We start from the raw sequence: 21,387 nt of genomic DNA, 5'->3' as shown, positions 1-21,387 counted from the left end.
ATGGTGGAAGAAATGCAAGGCAAGTCAGTTATTGATATATATAAGTATATTTTTAGTATATTTTAGGTATATGTAGTATAACTTAACCATATAACTTAATTATATATATATATATATATATATATATATATGTATATGTTGCCTGTATTGCTGTTAGTCAGTTAATATATAAACCTTACTTATAAATAAATATAACATAGGTAAATATACCTACAATATACTAATAAATACTATAATATATATATAATATACAAAAAACAAAAAAAAGAGGTTTTGGCACTTTTGAACAGGACCGGTTCGGTTTCGGTTATTTAACCGGTAAACCGGAACCGGTTAAACCGGAACTGGTGGCCGGTTCCGGTTTTTGAACCGGAAACCGACCGGTTGTTAACCGGTTACTGGTCCGGTCCGGTTCAAACCGGTTAACTGGCTTAGTTGAAAGACACGTAGATTAGATAATATTGTTAGAAGTCTAAAATGCCCTCACTTGGGATTTTATTGACTTATAAGTAGTCATGTTGAAACCGACTTTGTACCTTGTTTGGTAGAAGGTATAAATTTATCCTGGGATAAATTTTATACCTTGTATCAAACAAAGTTTAAAATGCACCCCAAACTTAAAGATGAGATATCCCATCTTATCCCATTAATCCTGGGTTATTTTATCCTATCCCCTAGATAGGATAAATTAGTCCCAAAAGATAAGATAAATTAGTCTAAAAATTATAATCTCGGGATAATTTTTTCTACGTACCAAACTACCCCTTAGTTTTAAAACAGATAGGGATTACCGTCACATGGAAAGGTCAAGAGTGGCGTAGTTGGAATGTAGGTTGAAAGACACGTAGATTAGATGATATTGTTAGAAGTCTAAAATGCCCTCACTTGGGATTTTATTGACTTATAAGTAGCCATGTTGAAACCGACTCTTATAATATATATATATATATATATATATATATATATATTATATTAAAAGGGGAATAATACGCAAGAATATTAAGTTCCATGATAAGCTAACAACCATATTTATGTTATCTATATAAAGTTAGCTGTAGTTAAGATGTACTTTCAAAAGTCAAATTACTTATTTTGTTTTTTCAATTTTTCTTTTTTCAGACCAAAAATAAGCTAATAAAAACTCACACGTTAATGTAACAAAACTACATAATGAATAATGCAATAACTCTGAATTTTGAACAAAATGATGAAACAATAAAAAAAATCAGGGTAATAATATAAAAAGATAAAGAAATTTGAATTTGAGATAAAAGAGAAGAAAATTAAATACTAATTATACGGAATACTAAAAATAATAATTATTCAATCAAAATAACCGTACATTTTATAACAATCACTTCACTAATTATTATTAATATAACTGAACACCAAAAACTTATTAAGTTTATGCTCTACATATCTGCATTAATTTTAATAAAGATAGAAATGCTACTCTCTTTTATATAAAACCAAAAATGTTGAAGGAAAGAAAAGAATAAGCAAAAATTTAAAAATATGCAAGTAAAACATAAATACAGATGTTTTTCATAATTTAAATTGAGTGATTATTAAACATATATTCTCTTAATTATAATGTATTTTTATTTGTTTTGAATCATGTTCTATGTATGTTCGAGTTATTTGTATTAAAAAATATACATGTTCACATTTACGTGTGAACAGAATTAGAAAGAATTTTGACAATGTATTCTTGGGATTTCTATTATCTCTCTCTCCATATACTAGTTTTCTGAAGGGTGTGCAAACGGGGCAGGTACTTTACTGCATGTAAAACGACGACGTCTCAGTTGCGGCTTCCAAATGTTGCTACAGTAGTTTAATTTGTATTCCGACCGTCGATCCAGCTTCAATATTTTTCATAAGCTTGAAGTAGTGATTATTACAATTCTAGAATGTATGCCGTAAGATATGTACAGCTATTTGGAACTTCTCCATACTTGCATCTCTCTCGTTCCACAAATCCATGTATGTTCCCATTTCTCTTAAATTACTACCACAGTTCACTTTTACTTGTCACGTTTTGCTTCTTACTTTGACCAATATTTTAAAATTGTATTTTTCTATCATATTAATATGAGAAGAATTGCAACTTGTAATACTTTTTTGTAAAACTTTTGAACATTTAAAATTTTAATTTTAAAATATTGAATTGATCGAATTTAATTTAGCTCCAAAGATTAGTGAATCGACTCTCGATAAGCAAAGTATGACAAGTAAAAGAAAAGGGAGAGGTAGTTTATTTCTTAATCACTCTTATCCTGCTATTTCTAGTTTGATGAATCTTTTTCTTTTTCCTCTCTTTTTAGTTTTTGAATCCCTTTTATTGGTGTAGCAAATTCAGATACCTGTTTTTTTTTTTTTTTTTTCTCTTCAAAAATTTGTTGCAGTTGATGGAAAGTTTGCACCTTTGAAGACCTTGATGAAGTGTCTAAAGCCTCAGGTGTATAGTAGGGTGACAAAGTTCAACGGGGGATCTAATTTTGAGACATTCCACCATTACTTTAGAAAAGTTTACAATTCAGGTAAGTTTTGGATAGTCTCTTTGTGTGCATCTTGTTAAAGTTGTGATGATTCTGTTTACAAAGTTTATTAGGAAGTGTTAGCTGCTGAAGACATAACCTTAGATAGGAGGTTATGGAGGTCACATATTAGGATAGAAGACTAGTAAGTAGTCTCGTGTTGTCTCCCGTATTCTTCCATATTAGTAGTCGTAGTATTACTCTTGTAGTTTCTTGTTCGTCGATTTCAATTACCATATGTTGCTTCTTGTACTTCGATTATCGTATTTTTTGGTTGTAGTAACTGTTTCTTTTTTCAGAATGCTTTGTCATTCTTTCTTTAATATTTTTCCGTGGTTTATTCACTTCCGTTATTTATTTTCCTGAACTGCTTTGAAATATTTTTCCTTGAGCCTAGAGTCTATCGAAAGCAACCTCTCTACCTCCCCAGGTAGGGGTAAAGTCTGCATACACACTACCCTACCCAGACCCCACTTGTGGGATTACACTGGGTATGTTGTATTGTTGCATTAGGAAGTGTTACCTGCCCCCAAGTGGTGTATTATAGGGCCTGTTTGGACATGATCAACGATTTGAAATTAGGTTGATTTGAAGCTGAAATTTTGTTTGGACATGCAATTTGAATTTCTTATGTGGTATTTTTTTTTTTCATAAATATGAAAACTCACAAGTTGTGAAAACTATCAAAACTTCCCCAACTCTTATATCGATCTTACTAGATGAGAAAATTCATAGACAAGGTAAATATCTGAGGCGCCGCATTAATAAATCACATATCTCCATGTTCTTTTTATAAATAAATCCTTGCAATTACATGCTATTACAAACTTTCAAATACACATAATTTACAAAGGTCCACTAGTCCAAAAATTCAATGATAGTAGTAACCACCTATTTTTTAATATAACCCTTCCACATGGTATGCACAATTTCTTTACGTCGAGCATGGGTCATTTTTTGCAAAATTTAAAATCATGGGTCTTTTTATACAAAATATAAACTTATGGGTCAAGTTCTACTTTTAAAAAAAATTGAAATCACAACTTGGAATTTGAAATCCTACTTTTTGGAGAATTTGGGATTTGAAATTGAAGTTGAAGTTCTGTGTAGATTTTATTAAAAAAAATGCTGATTTCAAATCAAAATTTGAAATTGGGCTCCCAAATTCTATGGCCAAACGCCTACTAAGTACGGCATTGTAACTCTCTTTTTGGATCACTTCCATTCCTCTGATATAGTAGTCGATGAATAGTTATTTTAAGGTGTCAAATGGGCGGGTTGGGCTGAATTTGGGTGGGTCAAAATAGGTTGAGTTAATAAATGGATGGGTCGACAAAAGTTACTTGGGCTGCTGAAATGGGCTAAAAACTTGGTCATAACCCAATTCGCTTAACTCTTACTAAGTTTTAAATTCTTTTTTTGTTTTCTTATAATTTGTTTAAGTACCTGGTAAAACCTTTTTTCTAGTTATTATGGCTATTTATAATATTTCAAATAAAAAAATGTCTTCTTAAAAATATTTCGACAATTTCTCATGGTCAATTTGGGCGGCATATCTGCCCAGTTTTTAAATGGGCTGAATTTGGCGGATCAAAACGGGATAAGTTATTAAAATAAGTGGGTCATTCACCTGCCAAACTTAAGCGGGTCCGGCCGGTCATGATTTTATGGTATGAAGGAAAGTAAAGAGAAATGACGGACTGTTTCTTTCCCTGCAACTCTGAATGTATTGAAAACATTAACTTGTTGGACATCTACATTTACTTTCCCTCCTTTTTTGTTCTAACCAGATATAGTTTAAGATCCATGTTAATAAGACTCACTTAGAAGTATTGGTATATGTCCTGGTTCTTTTATAGTTTATCAGTTGGAAAACACTGGAAATGTTTATCTTCGTCAATCACTGAAGATCTACGTTTTTATTGGCCCATGTTTTTTCCTTTTCTTTCACATTACAAAAATGGAATTGATATATTATGTAAATCAAGTGTTTGCTAATGTTTTGCTAATTAAAATTTGTTGTTTTAGTTGCACCCATCCTATTGATAAAAGATTTAGTTGATTCTGATTTGAGGGCATAACTTAATGAGCTTATCTCCATCCTTTTACATCATTGAGTAGGTTGGAATTGATAGTTACAGAGTATAATTCCCCTTTTGAGGTGTTCCAGAAATGTCCACAATTGAGTAAATAGCTCTACGAAAATGTATTGGATCAACTTGGAAAATGGAAAGATTTGTACAAGTTATACGTTTCGTCCCCGCTTTGTGATTTATTAGTATTCTAAATCTTTGTTGGTATATTCAAGTAGACAAAGAAATGGTTAAATCATAAAAAAAATGTTTGAAGTTCAATTTTTTCATCAACTTATTGGTCTTATGGCATATCTCAATATCGAGGATGAAACCAAAGATCCGTATTTGTTTTTTTGGTTATTAAGTTGTGCAATTAAAGATACAAAACATTGCTAGTATTTTTTGTTCTATATTGTTAGTTAGCCTTACCAAACACTCATGACTCATAATTTGTTAATGAAGATCTTTGTTTCATTGTTGGTATACTTGTAGGGTGTAATTACACTTTATGGAGTACACTAGGTTTGTCAGCTTTGCTTGGATATACTAAGCTTTCTCCACACATTTCATATTCTTCTGATGGTGAGAAGTTCATGGTTATGAGAATTTGAAGTATACATACTATAATTTTATCTCCTTTCAAATGCAGCATCTTATTCTGCCTAAGAAAGTGTGCTTTAATTAATTTTATGCGGATATTTACTCTTCTCTAATGGTATTCTAGGTTTTGATGGTCTATTGGATGACCATCATCTGGGCTTGTTCAGTGATTCAAATTCTGAAGATCGTAGATCTCTCTTTATGTCTTTAAGGAAATTAGTGGTTCCTCTCTTGCTTGTCATTACTGTGTTGATGAACTGGGGCCATCCAATGATTATTACAGCTAAAGTCACTCTTATTCTTCTTACAACAAAGCCAAGCCCTTTGTCAGTGTATGTCCTTGTCGAACAGGTAAGGACCATTCGTTCTTTATAGGGGTGTCAAAATGGCCCAAAAGTTGATGGCCCGCCCAACCCACCCAAAATTTATGGGTTGGGGTAAAGATATTTTCTTATTGGGCTGATTTTAGCCGAACTCAACATAACCCATATTAAAGTGATTTCCAACTTAGCCCAATACTAGCCCAATTCTAGCCCATTTTTAGATTTACTTTAATTTGAGTTTATTGCTTGAGATTTACTTTATTTTTTTTCTATGTATTCACTTTTCTTGTATCATGTATCTCATAAGTTTGCGGTGTGTTTGAAATTTGCGGAAAATATATTCCATGAAAAACATTTTTTTTGAAAATATTCCACAAAAAATGTTTCCGCAAAATTTTTTTCCACAAAGTAATTTCCGCGAAAATATGTTTCCATTAAAAACATTTTTCCCGAAAAATGTTTTCCTAGAAAATAGACCCGTCAAAAAAACTAGGTCAAGTTGGACGGGTCATGACCCAGCCCATTTTTAGCCCAATCCGTTTCAACCCAAGTAACTTTTGGGCCAGTGTTAGCCCAACCCATTTTGATGGGCCCAATTTCAGCCCAACCCGCCCATCAGACACCCCTAGTTCTTTACACTATATCCAAGTCCTTCATTTTGTGGTTGAATTAATTAAAATGTTTCCTGTTATATATCTGCTCTGTCTATTCCATAAAAATAGTGAATGGAGTTCCTATTTTGGTGTGCATATAGCATCGTCTCATTCAAGAGAGGGATATCTGACGTCGTTTACTCACATTTGGTGTAAAATATTTCAGTTGCGACATCAAGCAGTTCGCCAACAACCATTCATCTATAAGTTCAAGGTTAGTTTCATTATTTAGCTCCTCACTGTAGTCAAAACAGCCAATTATTTACATTCATGCAGTGGATAGTATAGCACATCGTGAAATACAACGTGGCACCTATCAGTTAGAAAACATATGCTCATTTTCTTTTCGAATATGACTTACTGATACTGGTGCCTTCTCCTCTTAAACTTTTTCCTGCAGTTGTTATACGCCAAGAAAGTTGAAGTTGCAGATTATCTGTTCCTCTCTCTGGCTAAGGTTGAACTAAAAGATCAGGAGTTTATTCTTGTTGGAATTCTGGGGAGTTGGTGGTCTTTGCCCGTATCTTCTTGGCAAGAGGCATCATCTATTCTTAAATGCAAAGTTTTGAAGAGTTTAAGCTAAGGTCAGCTGCTCGTTAAATCAGCTTCAGTAAAATTTATTTTTGTAATAGGCAATTTAATTTTCTCTATAGAATTGATAGAAAACATGAAAAGCAAACTAGTTCATACCTTTGAGTGCACCAGAATCAGATGATCTGTTCATGATTTTTGCTTATGAAAACGTACTTCATTTGTATTTTGAAATCCAGTTCATTTGGGTCCAAATAATTTGACCAATTGAAAATGATAGTGAATATGTCATCCTTCTTTTTATTCGACTACTTCTTTATTGTTGGAAATGCTTCCTAACTTAAAATCAGTGTTTTGACTTATGAAATAAAGATAAACCTTTTCACTGCATCTACAGCCTCTTTTGAGACCATTATGTTGGCCTCTTTTGAGACCATTATGTTGGCCAAATATAAATATTTGCAGGAATGTGTCATATTTTGCTCTATTAAAACTGAATGATGTTTTGACATGGGATAGACTTTCATTCTGATTTCTGTTGTTTCTGGATTCATCTATATTCTAACTCAAAGCCAAAATTCTCTGGAAGTACGCTAGCTTATATTACTCCAATTGATCGGGCAATCCTGGGGAATATGGTTTGATCTAGGACTTTAAAGCTAGTAGCTCTTTCCCTTGAACTGAGCTCAATGGTTTATTTATATCTTTCTAGACATGTGCATTATTTCAGCCTTTGGCGGTATTGGATTTTCCGATGGTGGACAATTAGCAAGGAAAATGTCACTCTATTGTGATTTTTGTTCTGTTGGACAAATAGAGGATGGGAGTTTGGCTATCTGAATTGTAGCTCTGCTTGCTGTGTCATTAAAAGCTAAGATTTCGGTGCTTAAAGCAATGAATCAATGCTAAACGGGGTTATTGCTTCATCCGGGAAGCCATGCACTTCAGAGAAGTGTGAGCTTCAAACTATAACGACTGTCAGCCAGACGACACGTGGAGAGTTCTTTGAGTCTCAACTTAAGAATTGGATTTATATCCACATTTCTGTATATTGTAGTCTGATGTTTGTTATGTTTATTGGGATTCAATTATTATAGTACTAAATTCTTATATGTTTGGTACTTTTTAATGATCATAATTTGGACACCTCACTTCTCACTGTTTGCTTCAGGTCTGATGGAGACTTTGGACTAATCTTGCTTCAATGTTAATTCCAAAAATTTACAATTCCTTAGTATTGCATATTTAAGCCGGTCTAGTCTTGCTTGAAATTGGTGAATACATTAGCATCTGGAGACTTTGGACACAGAAGCACGTATCTTGATCTATAATGGTTCAAATGAGCCTATTTCGCTATGCTTGAATTGAAAAGAAACACTTGTAGCTTCTCCGTAAGGCCAATTTTATCCAAAATAGAGTAAGAACTTAAATTTTGATCTTTCTTTATTTGTTTTACATGATAGTATCCGGAGCTGTTTGAAATTTTGATAGATATGAAATCTTTGTTTTTGGTTCATCGCTTGTATGGCAGTGAGTTTTTGTGATTTGAGTTGTTCACAAGGACAAAAGAAGCGCAGATAAATGACAGGACAAAAACATGTTAATGATGCATTGCATCTTACAGCACGCTAGCAATCAAGAGGTATCCGGTATACCCATTAAAGGATTAAACAACATAAAAATGGATCTGTCTTACCTAAATTTCTTACCTTACAATCCCTCCTTAATTCAACACCTTAGTTTCTCCTTGATCCTATCCATTGATGATTTTGTATGGGGTAAAAAGGTAGACTTAATAGTTGGACCAACCGAAGGTGACGCATGGAAAATGGAGGCCAGATCAAGCATGATTCAGCAAGGGCAATGCTGGTCTCAACTCTTGAGCACGAGTGGCAAGGTTGATTTTACCCGCTGAGGATTCGGAACCACCACGCAAGATAAGTCCAAATTACAACCAATCTCGAGGAACTCGGGATCAACTTTGGCAGTTTCGTAGTTTTGCACGTAACTGTTGAAATGTGCAGGAAGAGATCATTATGAAGGGTGAGAATCAAGAATTACGTTATTTAGGGCTAATCTATAAAAGCATCCCTTCCCCTCACTTATATCCCATTTGATTTTCATCACTTCGCCCTATTGTTCTGAAGCTCTATAACTAAGCTCTCAAGCTCACTTAGTTATAGCCTTCCGATGACGTTGCCAGACAACCACTCTGGAGACACCTCAATAAGATTTACTTGCTTTACTGTGCTTCGTTATTTCTTTTGTGCATTTGATAAGTACTTCGATTACTCTAATGTGGCAATTTAGCATCAAGTATATCTGTACTTGGTCATCTTAATTTGCGTGTTCTTGAACCAATTATACAAATTCAATTGTTATACTAAATAATAGATTTAGGGGTAAATAATTTGGCGTCCACCGTGGTGACAGGACAATTGTAGTATTGTTTTGACCTATTGTCAACCTTTTGAACTTGCTTTAATCTGTTTGCAAGAGAAATCACTATCATGGCAGACATGAACGAAACACTCAGTTGAACCTTAATCAAGGGATGATGTTGTAAATCGGAACGCTGGCTTGGTACCCTGGAACAGAGTAGGTTTGGCAGCACCACTCGATTTTGCAGGAACAACTATGACTGTCACGACCCAAACCGGAGGGCCATGACAGGCACTCGAGCCCTACCTGCTGAGCATCGCTAATCATGCTTTCATATCATAATCATAAACAAGGGTGGGCCACGAGGGTCATCAGATAGAAATCTGCTAGATCATATGAGAAATATGCTGAAAATGGATGAGTCCGAAAAGACATACTATATCCATGCTAGACAAAATGTACAAGCCGACAAGGCCTCATGGATGACTATACAACAAAAATGTAGGCCGAGGGGGGCCATACAACGTCTAACTATACCATAACTGTCTACAAGCCTCTACTAGAGTATATGACATAATAAGGTCGGGAAAGGGCCCCGCCATACCTATATGTACACAAAAGTATACGTACTAAAACACAACAGCAACTACGAAACAAGGGGAGTGCTCCAATATCAGCTGAACAACAACCTATAGGGGCGGATCGTCAACCTGTCTACCTGACCTGTGGGCATGAAACTCAGCGCCCCCAGAAGAGGGACGTCAGTACGGACAAAGTACTGAGTATGTAAGGCATGAAAGTAACATGAAAGAGACATATAAGTACACAGGATAAAAAGAATGCAATATGTATGACTGAACTGCCTCTGAGGGCCAATGATATGCATAAATACTGTGCATGTATACATATATGCGTATATAACGCCTGGTCATACATATATGCGTATATAACGTCTGTCAAGCCTCTGTGGGCATCCCATCGTATCATATCGACCTCTGTGGGCATCATCATCATGTGACCAGCTGATCAGGTGATAGTGCGTATATAACGCCGTCACCTTCCCCATACCTCATATAGATAATACATAATATACGCGTATATAACGCTTAGGTCTATATATATATATATATATATATATATATATATATATATAATGCAATGCATGAATATGATAAGAGTACACCTTGAATCTATCAGAGTGATGTAAGGTCGTTATACCTCCGAATATCGTGATGAGATAGCATTTTCACCAACTGGTGACTCTATGAATCATACTGAATATGAAGAAAGACGTACTGAACAACATCACTAGAACATGAATCAAGATGGACAATCCCTAACTACTAAGAATAGAATCATTATGGAGTAGCATTATGTTTACGTTTCGTTCATAAGGATCATGCCAAAAGATGGAAGTTAGCCTCCATATACCTCAAGTCATCAACAAAATCCCACAAGGAAACTGTCGGGCTAGTATTCCAATCCCCTTAGTCACTACAGTACACCTAGCAGCCAACAACACAACAACAACCTCATATAAGTCTCTTTAATGTCACATCTCTACTCACCCCAAGATTTACATCAAAACAACCCAATATACACTTTGTATACAACATTTATATGCTTTCTTCTTCCAATTATAGCAAGTATAATATCCTCAATACAATCTCAACACCAACTACTATCCTTACAATAAGGTTTTAGTTTAAAAACATATTTACAACATGACTCAAGTTAGATTACATCTCAACATAAACTTAAGTTCATGTTTTGAACCTTCCCTCCAACTCCTTTCCCTCAAAACCTAGCATAACTATCATATAAACTCATAAACATGGAGTTAAGTTAGAATCTTACCTCAAAACTCAAGAACACGTCAATTCCAAGAGTGCTTCACCTTGAAGTATCCTCAAAAACCACTATCAAGAGGAGAAACAAGCTTCCATTATCACTTTAGAACCTTTAAACACTTGATCTTCTCTTTTGATTCTTAATTTTTTCTTAGGAGTTGATTAGATATTGTTGGAGAGGGTTTTTTAGAAGGTTGGAGATTAGGGGTGTTACATCTTGGAAATTTCGAGTCGTTTGAATTATCAGTGGACTAACACAAGCCTAAAGTGGACATGAAGTCCTTATAAGGTTAAGAAGGGTATTTGATAACTTTAAGCGCGAACCTTAAGGTTTTGGAGTCACATGAATCGGTGGAATTAAGTTCGTCGAAGGAAATGGAATATGAGTTATGTTATGGGAAGATTTCACATCAATCGAGTTATACCCTGTATAGTAATGCCTTGAGGGGGAGCTATAGGGCCCTTAGATGGTTAACAAAGTTTTACACAAGTGCTAAGAAGGTTCCATAAGGATTGAAAGTCAAACGAATGGAAGGGAGCAACTTATCGGAAAGGGGCAGTTTGACGGACAATTTGACGGACCGTAGGGTGTTTGACGGCCCATCATATGGTGGAGCCACCACCGTGAAACGGTCACAGTGAGACCTGTTTGGCTGTGCTATTTGACGGTCCATTTGACGGACCGTAGGAAGTTTGATGATCCGTCAAAGTGGACGTTAAAATGGCCGACGGGATTTTAACTGACGTTTTATATATTTCGTTTTACCTCATTTGGGTTCATTATTTCCCCAAATAAAATCCTAGAGCTCTCCAAAGCCCTCTCCCCAAATCTATAAACTAATCCATGCTGAACCCAAGAGGATTAAGAGATTCAAGTGCTAAAAAGCTTACTAGGGTTTGTGAAGCTCAAGATTTCCTTGGGTGTTGATGTGGGAGACTTCACTCTAGTGGAGTAAGTTGATCCGAGGTTTGTTCTTGTGATAGGTAAGTTTTTACATCTCTTGCATATAGTTAAGGTTGTTTGATTGTTGTACCATTTGGTTGAAGAAAGAAAAATGAAAAGAGAGTTCAAGTATAAGTTTGAGGCTATTTTTGAGTTATAAATTAACTTGAATTATAATTCTTGGCATGTTATGAGTATAATCTTGTTGTGGGTGGTAATAATGATGTTGAGGAAGTGTTATATACAAGTGTATATGGGGTTGTATTGAAGTTATTATTATAAGTGGTTATGAAAAGGAGTTTTGGGGATTGAATGGAGCCTAATTTGAATGAAGCCTCTTAATTGTGGTATTGTTGATAATGTCATTGTTAATTGGAGGTTGTATTGGAATTAGGTTGAAGTATATCAAATAGGGGAAATGCCACCCAATTTTCGCTAGCTCGCTAATTATACTAGTTTGGACTTAAAGAGTGTCTTTGAGACCTAACCTTGGTATGGACCCTATTGAATGTAGATTTCTCGGGTTTTAGAGGAGAACGTTAAGTAGTTAAAAAGATATAAAAGTATGTAAGGCTAACCCTTCTTTCTTAAGGCATGATTACACTGTTGTGTACCTATACGTGAAATTCCTAATGTCTTCCATGATGACTCCATTCCTAAAAGGGCTAAAAATCATAGTTCTTGATACTCTCATGATATCATTGATCCCATCCTAATGATAGTTGATCCTTTAAGGAAAGATATAGTGATAATGATGATGATGATGATGTTGCTTTTACTTATGTAATCCTATTTGTATATATATAAATCTATGTTGTGACACCGAGACTATATGGACGGGTATGATATCAATTGCGCGCACACACCACTGATCAGTTGGGTACGAATAACACCGAGTCCTATTGTGGCTAGGTACGTTACAGACCGAGTCCTGAAAAGGCCGGGTATGTTATGATGATGCTATTTATATATGTATGTATATGTATATGTATGGAAGGTTTTCTTTAGAGAAAGGGGTAAGTAAGTGTGATGTAGCATCTTAAGAGGTATAAGTGGCTCTTCTATCTTATGTCACCCTTCATGTTTTTATCATGTTATTACTTATGCCTTACATACTCAGTACATTGTTCGTACTGACGTCCTTTTGTTTGTAGATGCTGCGTTCATGCCCGCAGGTGGATAAGGAGACAGGCTCAACCCTTAGGCTGCTTCATCAGAGATTGTTTAGATGAGCTCCATTTGATTCGGAGCTGCAGCCGTTGGTACTATTCTTTTGTGTATTTATATGGGAATAGCGGGGCCCTGTCCCATCTTTATGATGTTATATACTCTTACTAGAGGTGCGTAGACAGTTGTGTATAGCTAGATGTCACTCAGCCTTGTCGGCTCATATTTTGTATATCATTTTGATAGCCTTGTCGGCTTATGTTTATAGATGGGCATAGATGATGATGTTGTTATAAAAGTGCCTTAGCCCGATGAAATTTGTATTGTTGATGCATAGGAATTGCGAGTTAGCCATGTGGCTCACCTAGATATGATTTTGAAGGTATGATGAGGGGTGCTCGGTAAGTTAGTTTCGGGTGCCCGTTATGGCCCTCCGGTTGGGTCGTGATCAGAGCAGTTCGTCCTAGGGTGTGTTTATGAGCCGTGTCCAGTAGAGTCTTGTTTATGGGTGTGTTGCGCGCCACACTTATAAATAGGAGGCTGCGGGCATTTAGGAATGAATGACCTTCTTTTCCTCATAGATCGTGCGATAGTGCCATGATATAAGAATTTCTCTTTTTCTTAATCGTGTGTTATGTTTTCAGCGATGCCTGTAAAGACAAAAGCTACAGCAGCCCAAAAGGGCAAGACAGTGGTAGGTAGGAGAACCGAGCGGGTACAACTGACAGGTATAGAGGAGGGTGAGTCCCAGAATGAGGTTCCATCTCGGTCCTATCAATTATTGACTGTTTCAGAGGAGCATGAGGGAGTCTCAGCCCCAGCTCCGACACCCCCAGTTCCTCCAACAGATGCCTCAGACCAAGAAGTGAAAGAGGCTATTCGACTCAGTTAATCACCGCTTAGGCCCAACAGCAAGGTACCGATCATAGTGATAGAGTGTCAGTGCTAGAGCCCGTGATTTTATCAGTTTGAACCCTCCAGAATTCTTTGGGTCAAAACCGGATGAGGACCCTCAAAGCTTTATTGATGGAATGTTGAGAACACTTTGGTTAATGCATGCTTCGGATGTCGAGTCGGTAGAGTTGGCCTCGTATAGATTACGGGATATTGCGGTTCATTGGTACACGGTTTGGATGTCTTCTAGAGGAGTCAATGCACCTCCACCGATATGGCAGGAGTTTGTAGATGCTTTCCTCCGACACTACTTGCCACCCGAGGTTCGACGAGCTAGAGCTGACAAGTTCCTGAATCTTAGACAAGGAAACATGAGTGCTCTAGAGTATTGCCTCCGCTTCAATTCTTTGGCTAGGTATGCTCCGGCCATGGTAACGGATATGGGAGACCGTGTTCATCTGTTTGTGAGTGGCTTAGGACCACACTTGATGGATAAGTGCTTGACTGCCGCACTTCAGGATGGTATGGACATTTCTCGCATTCAGGTACATGCCTAGAATTTGGAGGAACGAAAACAATAACATAAAAGTGAGCATAAGCATGATAGGGGTTATAGTAAGAGGGATAGATCTTCGGGTCCGACTAGTGAGTTCAGAGGAGGGCAAAGGCAGCAGTATTCTAGGAATTCAGGCCATTCCATGACTAGTGCGTCTCCACGGTTTGCGGGCTAGAGATTTGATAGACCTATTCACTCCGGACCGAGTCAGAGTTTCAGAGCTTCGGGTTTCCAGTACAGGGGTGACTCGAGCCAGGCGAGACTACCTCTACCACAATGTTCTCAGTGCTGGAAGCTACATTGGGGTCAGTGCTGATTAGGTTCAGATGCTTGTTATGCCTGCGGTCAGCCAGGCCATATGGTGCGTGACTGCCCCTCGAAAGGTAGTAGAGGTACGGTTCAGGCCACAGGGTCAGCAACTGGGTATTCATCATCTATACGCCCTTTGGGGCAAGGCTCACAGACACCAGTTAGTCGTGGTAGAGATAGAGGGGGAGCGCCCAGTTCTAGTGGTCCTCAGCACCGTATTTATGCTCTGGCGGGGCGACAGGATCTAGAGTCCTTCCCTGATGTTGTCACAGGTATATTATTGGTATTTTCTCATGATGTATATGCATTGATTGATCCCGTCTCTACATCGTCATAAGTTACTTCTTATATTGCTGGTCAATTTGGGGTGAAACCTGACACAATTAAGCCTTTCGAAGTATCTACACCCGTTGGTGAACCGGTGATACCTAGTTGAGTATATAGAAATTGTGTAGTTGTGATTTGTGATCATCATACCATGGTTGATCTACATGAGTTGAAAATGATGTATTTTGATGTTATCATGGGAATGGATTGATTGGCTTCTTGTTATGCCAATGTTGATTGTATAACCAAAATAGTTCGTTTCCAGTTTCTGGGAGAACCAGTTCTAGAATGGAAGGGAAAGAAGAATCTCCGAGGGGTAGGTTTATTTCCTATCTCAAGGCAAGGAAGATGATTGCTAAAGGTTGTATTTACCATTTAGTCCGGGTTCAAGATATAGAAGCCGAATCGCCGACTCTTCAGTCTGTCCCTGTAGTGAATGAGTTTTCGGATGTATTCCCGGATGAGCTTTTAGGCCTTCCCCCAGAGCGAGAGATTGATTTTGCTATTGATGTGCTACGGGATACTAAACCCATATCTATTCCTCCTTATAGGATGGCTCCTGCAGAGTTGAAAGAGTTGAAGGAATAATTGAAGGACTTGCTTGAGAAGGGCTTTATTAGGCCTAGTTCATCACCGTGGGGAGCACCCATATTGTTTGTAAGGAAGAAAAATGGCTCTTTGCGAATGTGTATTGATTACAGACAGCTGAATAAGGTGACGATTAAGAATAAATATCCACTTCCAAGGATTGATGACTTATTTGATCAATTGCAGGGTGCCAAATGGTTCTCAAAGATGGAATTAAGATCCAGGTATCATCAGGTGAGATTTAGGGAGAAAGATATTCCTAAGACAGACTTCAGCACTAGATATGGTCATTTCAAGTTCCGAGTAATGTCGTTTGGGCTAACTAATGCACCGACAGTATTCATGGATTTGATGAACAATGTGTTCAGGCCTTTCCTAGATTTGTTTATGAATGTGTTCATTGACGATATCCTGGTATATTCTCGGTCTGAGGCAGAACATGTAGATCATTTACGTACTGTCCTTAGAATTCTTCAGGCTCGGAAGCTATTTGCAAAATTGTCAAAGTGTGAGTTTTGGTTGAATTCGGTGACCTTTTTGGGGCATGTTATTTCACCTGATGGTATTCGAGTGGATACCCAGAAGATTGAGGCTGTGAAGACTTGGCCGAGGCCTACAACACCTACGGAGGTTCGTAGTTTTCTGGGCCTGGCAGGTTATTACAGAAGCTTTGTAGAAGGCTTTTCTTCTATTCTGCACCACTAAAAAAGCTGACTCAAAAGGCAGCTAAATTTCAATAGACGGATGCTTGTGAGCGTAGTTTTCAAGAGTTAAAAGATAGATTAATTTCAGCCCCGGTTCTACACTTCCAGAAGGATCAGAGGGCTATGTTGTTTATTGTGATACTTCAGGCGTGGGGTTAGGATGTGTGTTGATGCAACATGGTAAGGTGATTGCTTACGCTTCGAGGTAGTTGTGACAGCATGAGAAAAACTATCCGACCCATAATCTTGGGTTAGCTGCGGTGATTCATGCATTGAAAATGTGGAGGCATTATTTGTATGGTGTTCATGTTGATATTTATACGGATCACAAGATCCTTCAGTATATTTTCAAGCAGAAAGAGTTGAATTTATGGCAAAGGCGATGGTTGGAGCTGTTGAAAGACTACGATGTTAGCATTCTATATCACCCAGGGAAGGCGAACGTCATAGCTGATGGTCTTAGCCGAAGGTCTATGGGTAGCTTGTGTGATGTCCAGCCAGAGAAAAGAGAGTTAGCTCGTGAGCTCCAACAGTTAGCCAGCTTAGGGGTTCGGGTAATGGACTCGGGAAATATAGGAGCTACCATTCAGAATTCAGCTGTCTCGTCACTAGTGGTTGAAGTGGGATCCCATGATAGTTCATTACAGAAATACACTCCCTCAAAAGAAAAAGTCATCCTTTGAGATTTCTACAGATGGAGTTCTCTCATGTCGAGACAGGTTGTGTGTTCCCGATGTTGTAGGATTACGTCATCAGATTTTGGAAGAAGCCCATTATTCCCGTTGTTCTGTTCATCCTGGAGTGAAAAAAATGTATCATAATCATAAATCCATATATTGGTGGAATGGAATGAAGAAAGACATAGAGAAATTTGTGGCTCAATGTCCTAATTGCCAGCTGGTGAAGATTGAGCATCAAAAGCCCGGCGAATTGTTGCAAGCCATGGAAATTCCGACTTGGAAATGGGAAGTGATTAATATGGATTTCATCGTAGGCTTACCTCGTTCTCGGTGTAAGTATGACTCTATATGGGTAATTGTGGATAGACTTACGAAGTCAGCTCATTTCGTACCAGTCAGAACTACATACGCAGTTGAAGATAATGCAAAGCTTTATGTCAAAGAGATAGTAAGACTCCATAGTGTCCCAGTATCTATTATTTCTGATAGAGGGACACAGTTTACAGCTAACGTCTGGAAGTCCTTCCAAGAAGGTTTGGGAACTCAAGTGAGCCTACAACATTCCATCCACAGACTGATGGACAAGCTGAGCGTACCATCCAGACTCTGGAGGACATATTACGGGCATGTGTGTTAGATTTTAGAAGTAGTTGGGATGATCACTTACCGCTTATTGAGTTTGCTTACAACAATAGTTATCATTCCAGCATCCGAATGGCTTCATATGAGGCTTTATATGGCCGCAAGTGCATATCACCAATTGGGTGGTTCAAAGTGGGAGAGACTAAACTAATAGGGCCAGACTTGATCCAGCAAGCCATAGAAAAGGTCAAGCTTATCCAAGATCAATTATTAACATCTCAGAGTCGTCAGAAATCTTATGCAGATAATTATCGACGAGACTTAGTGTTCCAAGTGAAGGACTGGGTATTCTTGAAGATCTCGCCAATAAAGGGCGTCATGAGGTTTGGTAAGAAAGGCAAGCTTATTCCTCGGTATATTGGACCTTATGAGATTGTACGCAAGGTAGGCCAGGTGGCTTATGAATTAGATCTACCTTCGGATTTGGAGTCAGTCCATCCGATTTTCCATGTATCGATGCTTCGTAAGTGCATTGAAGATCATTCCAGAATTTTACCTGTAGATGATGTCCAAGTCACTAAGCAATTATCCTCCGAAGAAGTTCCCATCGCCATTCTAGATAGGCGAATTCAGAGACTCAGAACCAAAGATGTGGCCTCAGTTAAAGTTCTATGGAAAAATAATAATAGAGAGGAAATGACTTGGCAACCAGAGGAAGATATGAAGTTTAGGTATCGCCATTTATTTCCACCCCTAGAGGAGACTGAGGCAGAGACGCCATTATCCTCAGGTATGTAATGCTTTCTTTCGATGATTTCTTGGTCGTGTGTGGCCATTGTTGTTGTTGTTGTTATAGGCCTGTGAGGCGATGTATATTTTGGGTTGCCGTGACATAATGGTAGTGGCATATTATAGGGGAAACTCTGGCGAAATTTTTGTAGAATCCCTAAGAATCTAATATTCGAGGACGAATGTTCCTAAGGGGGGAGGAATGTTACATCTTGGAAATTTCGAGTCGTTTGAATTATGAGTGGACTAATGCAAGCCTAAAGTGGACATGAAGTCCTTATAATGTTAAGGAGGGTATTTGATAACTTTAAGCGCGAATCTTAAGGTTTTGGAGTCACGTGAATCGGTGGAATTAAGTTCGTCGAAGGAAGTGGAATTTGAGTTATGTTATCGGAAGATTTAACATCAATCGAGTTATACCTTATATAGAAATGCCTTGAGGGGGAGATATAGGGCCCTTAGATGGTTAACGAAGTTTTACACAAGTGCCAAGAAGGTTCCATAAGGATTGGAAGTCAAACGAATGGAAGGAAGCAACTTATCGGAAAGCGGCAGTTTGACGGACCATTTGAAGGAACGTAGGATGTTTGACGGCCTGTCAAATGGTGGAGCCACCACCGTGAAATGGTCACAGTGAGACCTGTTTTGCTGGGCTATTTGACGGTCCATTTGACGGACCGCAGGAAGTTTGACGGTTCGTCAGAGTGGACGTCAAAATGGCCGACGGGATTTTATGTGACACTTTATATATTTTGTTTTACCTCATTTGGGTTCATTATTTCCCCAAATCAGATCCTTGAGCTCTGCAAAACCCTCTCCCCAAGTCTATAAACTAATCCATGCTGAACTCAAGAGGATTAAGAGATTCAAGTGCTAAAAAGCTTACTAGGGTTTGTGAAGCTCAAGATTTCCTTGGGTGTTGATATGGGAGACTTCACTCTAGTGGAGTAAGTTGATCTAATGTTTTTTCTTGTATGATTTAGGTAAGTTTTTACATCTCTTGCATATAGTTAAGGTTTTTTGATTGTTGTACCATTTAGTTGAAGGAAGAAAAATGAAAGGAGAGTTCAAGTATGAGTTGAGGCTATTTTTGAGCTATAAATTAACTTGAATTATAATTATTGGCATGTTATGAGTATAATATTGTTGTGGGTGGTAATAGTGATGTTGAGGAAGTGTTGTATACAAGTGTATATGGGGTTGTGTTGAAATTATTGTTATAAGTGGTTACAAAAAGAAGTTTTGGGGATTGAATGGAGCCTAATTTGAACGAAGCCTCTTAATTGTGGTATTGTTGATAATGTCATTGTTGATTGGGGGTTGTGTTGGAATTTGGTTGAAGTAGATGAAATAGGGGAAATGCTACCCAATTTTTGCTAGCTCGCTAATTATACTAGTTTGGACTGAAGAGTGTTTTTGAGACCTAACCTTGGTATGAACCTGTCACACCCCCAATCGAGGAGTATGACGGGCGCCGACTCACAGGCCGGGAACCACCTGACTTAACGGTTACCTTGAATACCATATACTATAACTTAGCATACACCTGCACACAGAAAAGGTCCAACATAGAAATATCTGATAATCCAATATATATGCACATATGCGAACTGACAAGGTCGCTACAACATCACGAGTATCATTAGGCCGGCAAGGCTTACCGGGAAATATCACAATCCAGACAAGGCCGTCAAGTCAATACAGAAAATTGACATACCCCACTATGCCTATGAGCCTCTAAGAGTGTACATATGAACATGTATAACCCTAGAAGAAAAGTACCAAAAGATAGCAAGTTCGGAGTAGTGGCACTTGCTGACACTGCTGGAGCTGGAGATCCTATTGCAGATGCTCTCCAATAGCTCTGTCAGGACCTACAGTACGAAATGCAGCGTCCCGTGCAATGGGACGTCAGTACGGGTAAAAGTACTGAGTATGTAAGGCTGGAAGTAACAACATAAGTAGGACGGAAATATAAAGAGAGTAGAGGTATCCTTTCATCTGAGAACGTACAATATACATACATATATATATATATATATATATATATATATATATATATATATATATATATATAAAATGTAAGTGTTAGTGTTGCGGAACGTGCAACTCGATCCATAAATGTTAGTGCTGTGGAATGTACAACCCGATCCATATATGTTAGTGCCGAGGAACGTATGGCCCGATCCATAAATATTATATGTTAGTGTCAAGGAACGTACGACCCGATCCATAAATATCATATGTTAGTGTCGAGGAATGTACGACCCGATCCATAAATATCAAATACGTAAACATAATGTAAATAGCATGCATGAGAGCCTAATAAAAGCCATTACTCAGTCGGAGTGACATAAGGTCGGTGACCTCCGAATAAATTATGGGAATTCGTATCGAATCTAAAGAAATAACTTAATGAGGATAACCATGATAATACACCAAGAATCAATCAAATAACTAAGACATCAAGATTTGAGCTATATGACATAGGAATGGAGTGGTTTATTATGGAACATTCATGTTCATGCTCTAGTTGGATTCATGCCAAGGAAATAGTGGAACGAACACCTTACATACCTTATTCGTCAAGCCACCACTTAAAGGATCCCTTACTTCGATACTTTCCCTTCACCCTAACCTATATAGCGAGAAATACATCTTTAATCATATTTCCCATCAACTTATATGTTACACCCCGTACTTTCAGAGAATCATTTATTAAATTTTAACGGAAGTATGTCGAGCTATGGCTAAGTAAAAAAACTTTGGATTATGAGGAACGAAGCATTATTAAGTATATTGTATGAGTAAAGAATGAATTACGACCTCGTAAGTCATAACCGGGAAGGACAACCTTGGAACCAAAGGACATGACCATTATCAAGTATGATTAA

General features: G+C 37.7%; 1 protein-coding gene across 3 annotated transcripts; it reads left to right on the top strand.

The window, feature by feature from the left end:
* Positions 1–1,676: 1,676 nt before the first annotated feature.
* Positions 1,677–7,873, top strand: LOC132617761 (uncharacterized). 3 transcript variants are annotated; one of them, XM_060332834.1, is made up of 7 exons: positions 1,679–1,986; positions 2,409–2,543; positions 5,108–5,197; positions 5,340–5,566; positions 6,358–6,405; positions 6,592–6,775; positions 7,435–7,873. In XM_060332834.1, the coding sequence occupies exons 1-6, from the start codon at positions 1,914–1,916 to the stop codon at positions 6,772–6,774; spliced, it is 756 nt and encodes a 251-aa protein (XP_060188817.1). In that variant the 5' UTR covers positions 1,679–1,913; the 3' UTR covers position 6,775; positions 7,435–7,873. The 3 variants fall into 3 exon arrangements, with proteins under 3 accessions (XP_060188818.1, XP_060188817.1, XP_060188815.1); XM_060332832.1 differs by having other exon boundaries at positions 1,681–1,986; positions 7,453–7,873; XM_060332835.1 differs by lacking the exon at positions 5,108–5,197 and having other exon boundaries at positions 1,677–1,986; positions 7,453–7,873.
* Positions 7,874–21,387: the final 13,514 nt, after the last annotated feature.

Source organism: Lycium barbarum, chromosome 11 (assembly GCF_019175385.1).
Source record: "Lycium barbarum isolate Lr01 chromosome 11, ASM1917538v2, whole genome shotgun sequence".
Taxonomy (NCBI): Eukaryota; Viridiplantae; Streptophyta; class Magnoliopsida; order Solanales; family Solanaceae; genus Lycium; species Lycium barbarum.
Note: the sequence above shows the minus strand (reverse complement) of the source record. Positions and strands in the feature narration are given on the sequence as shown.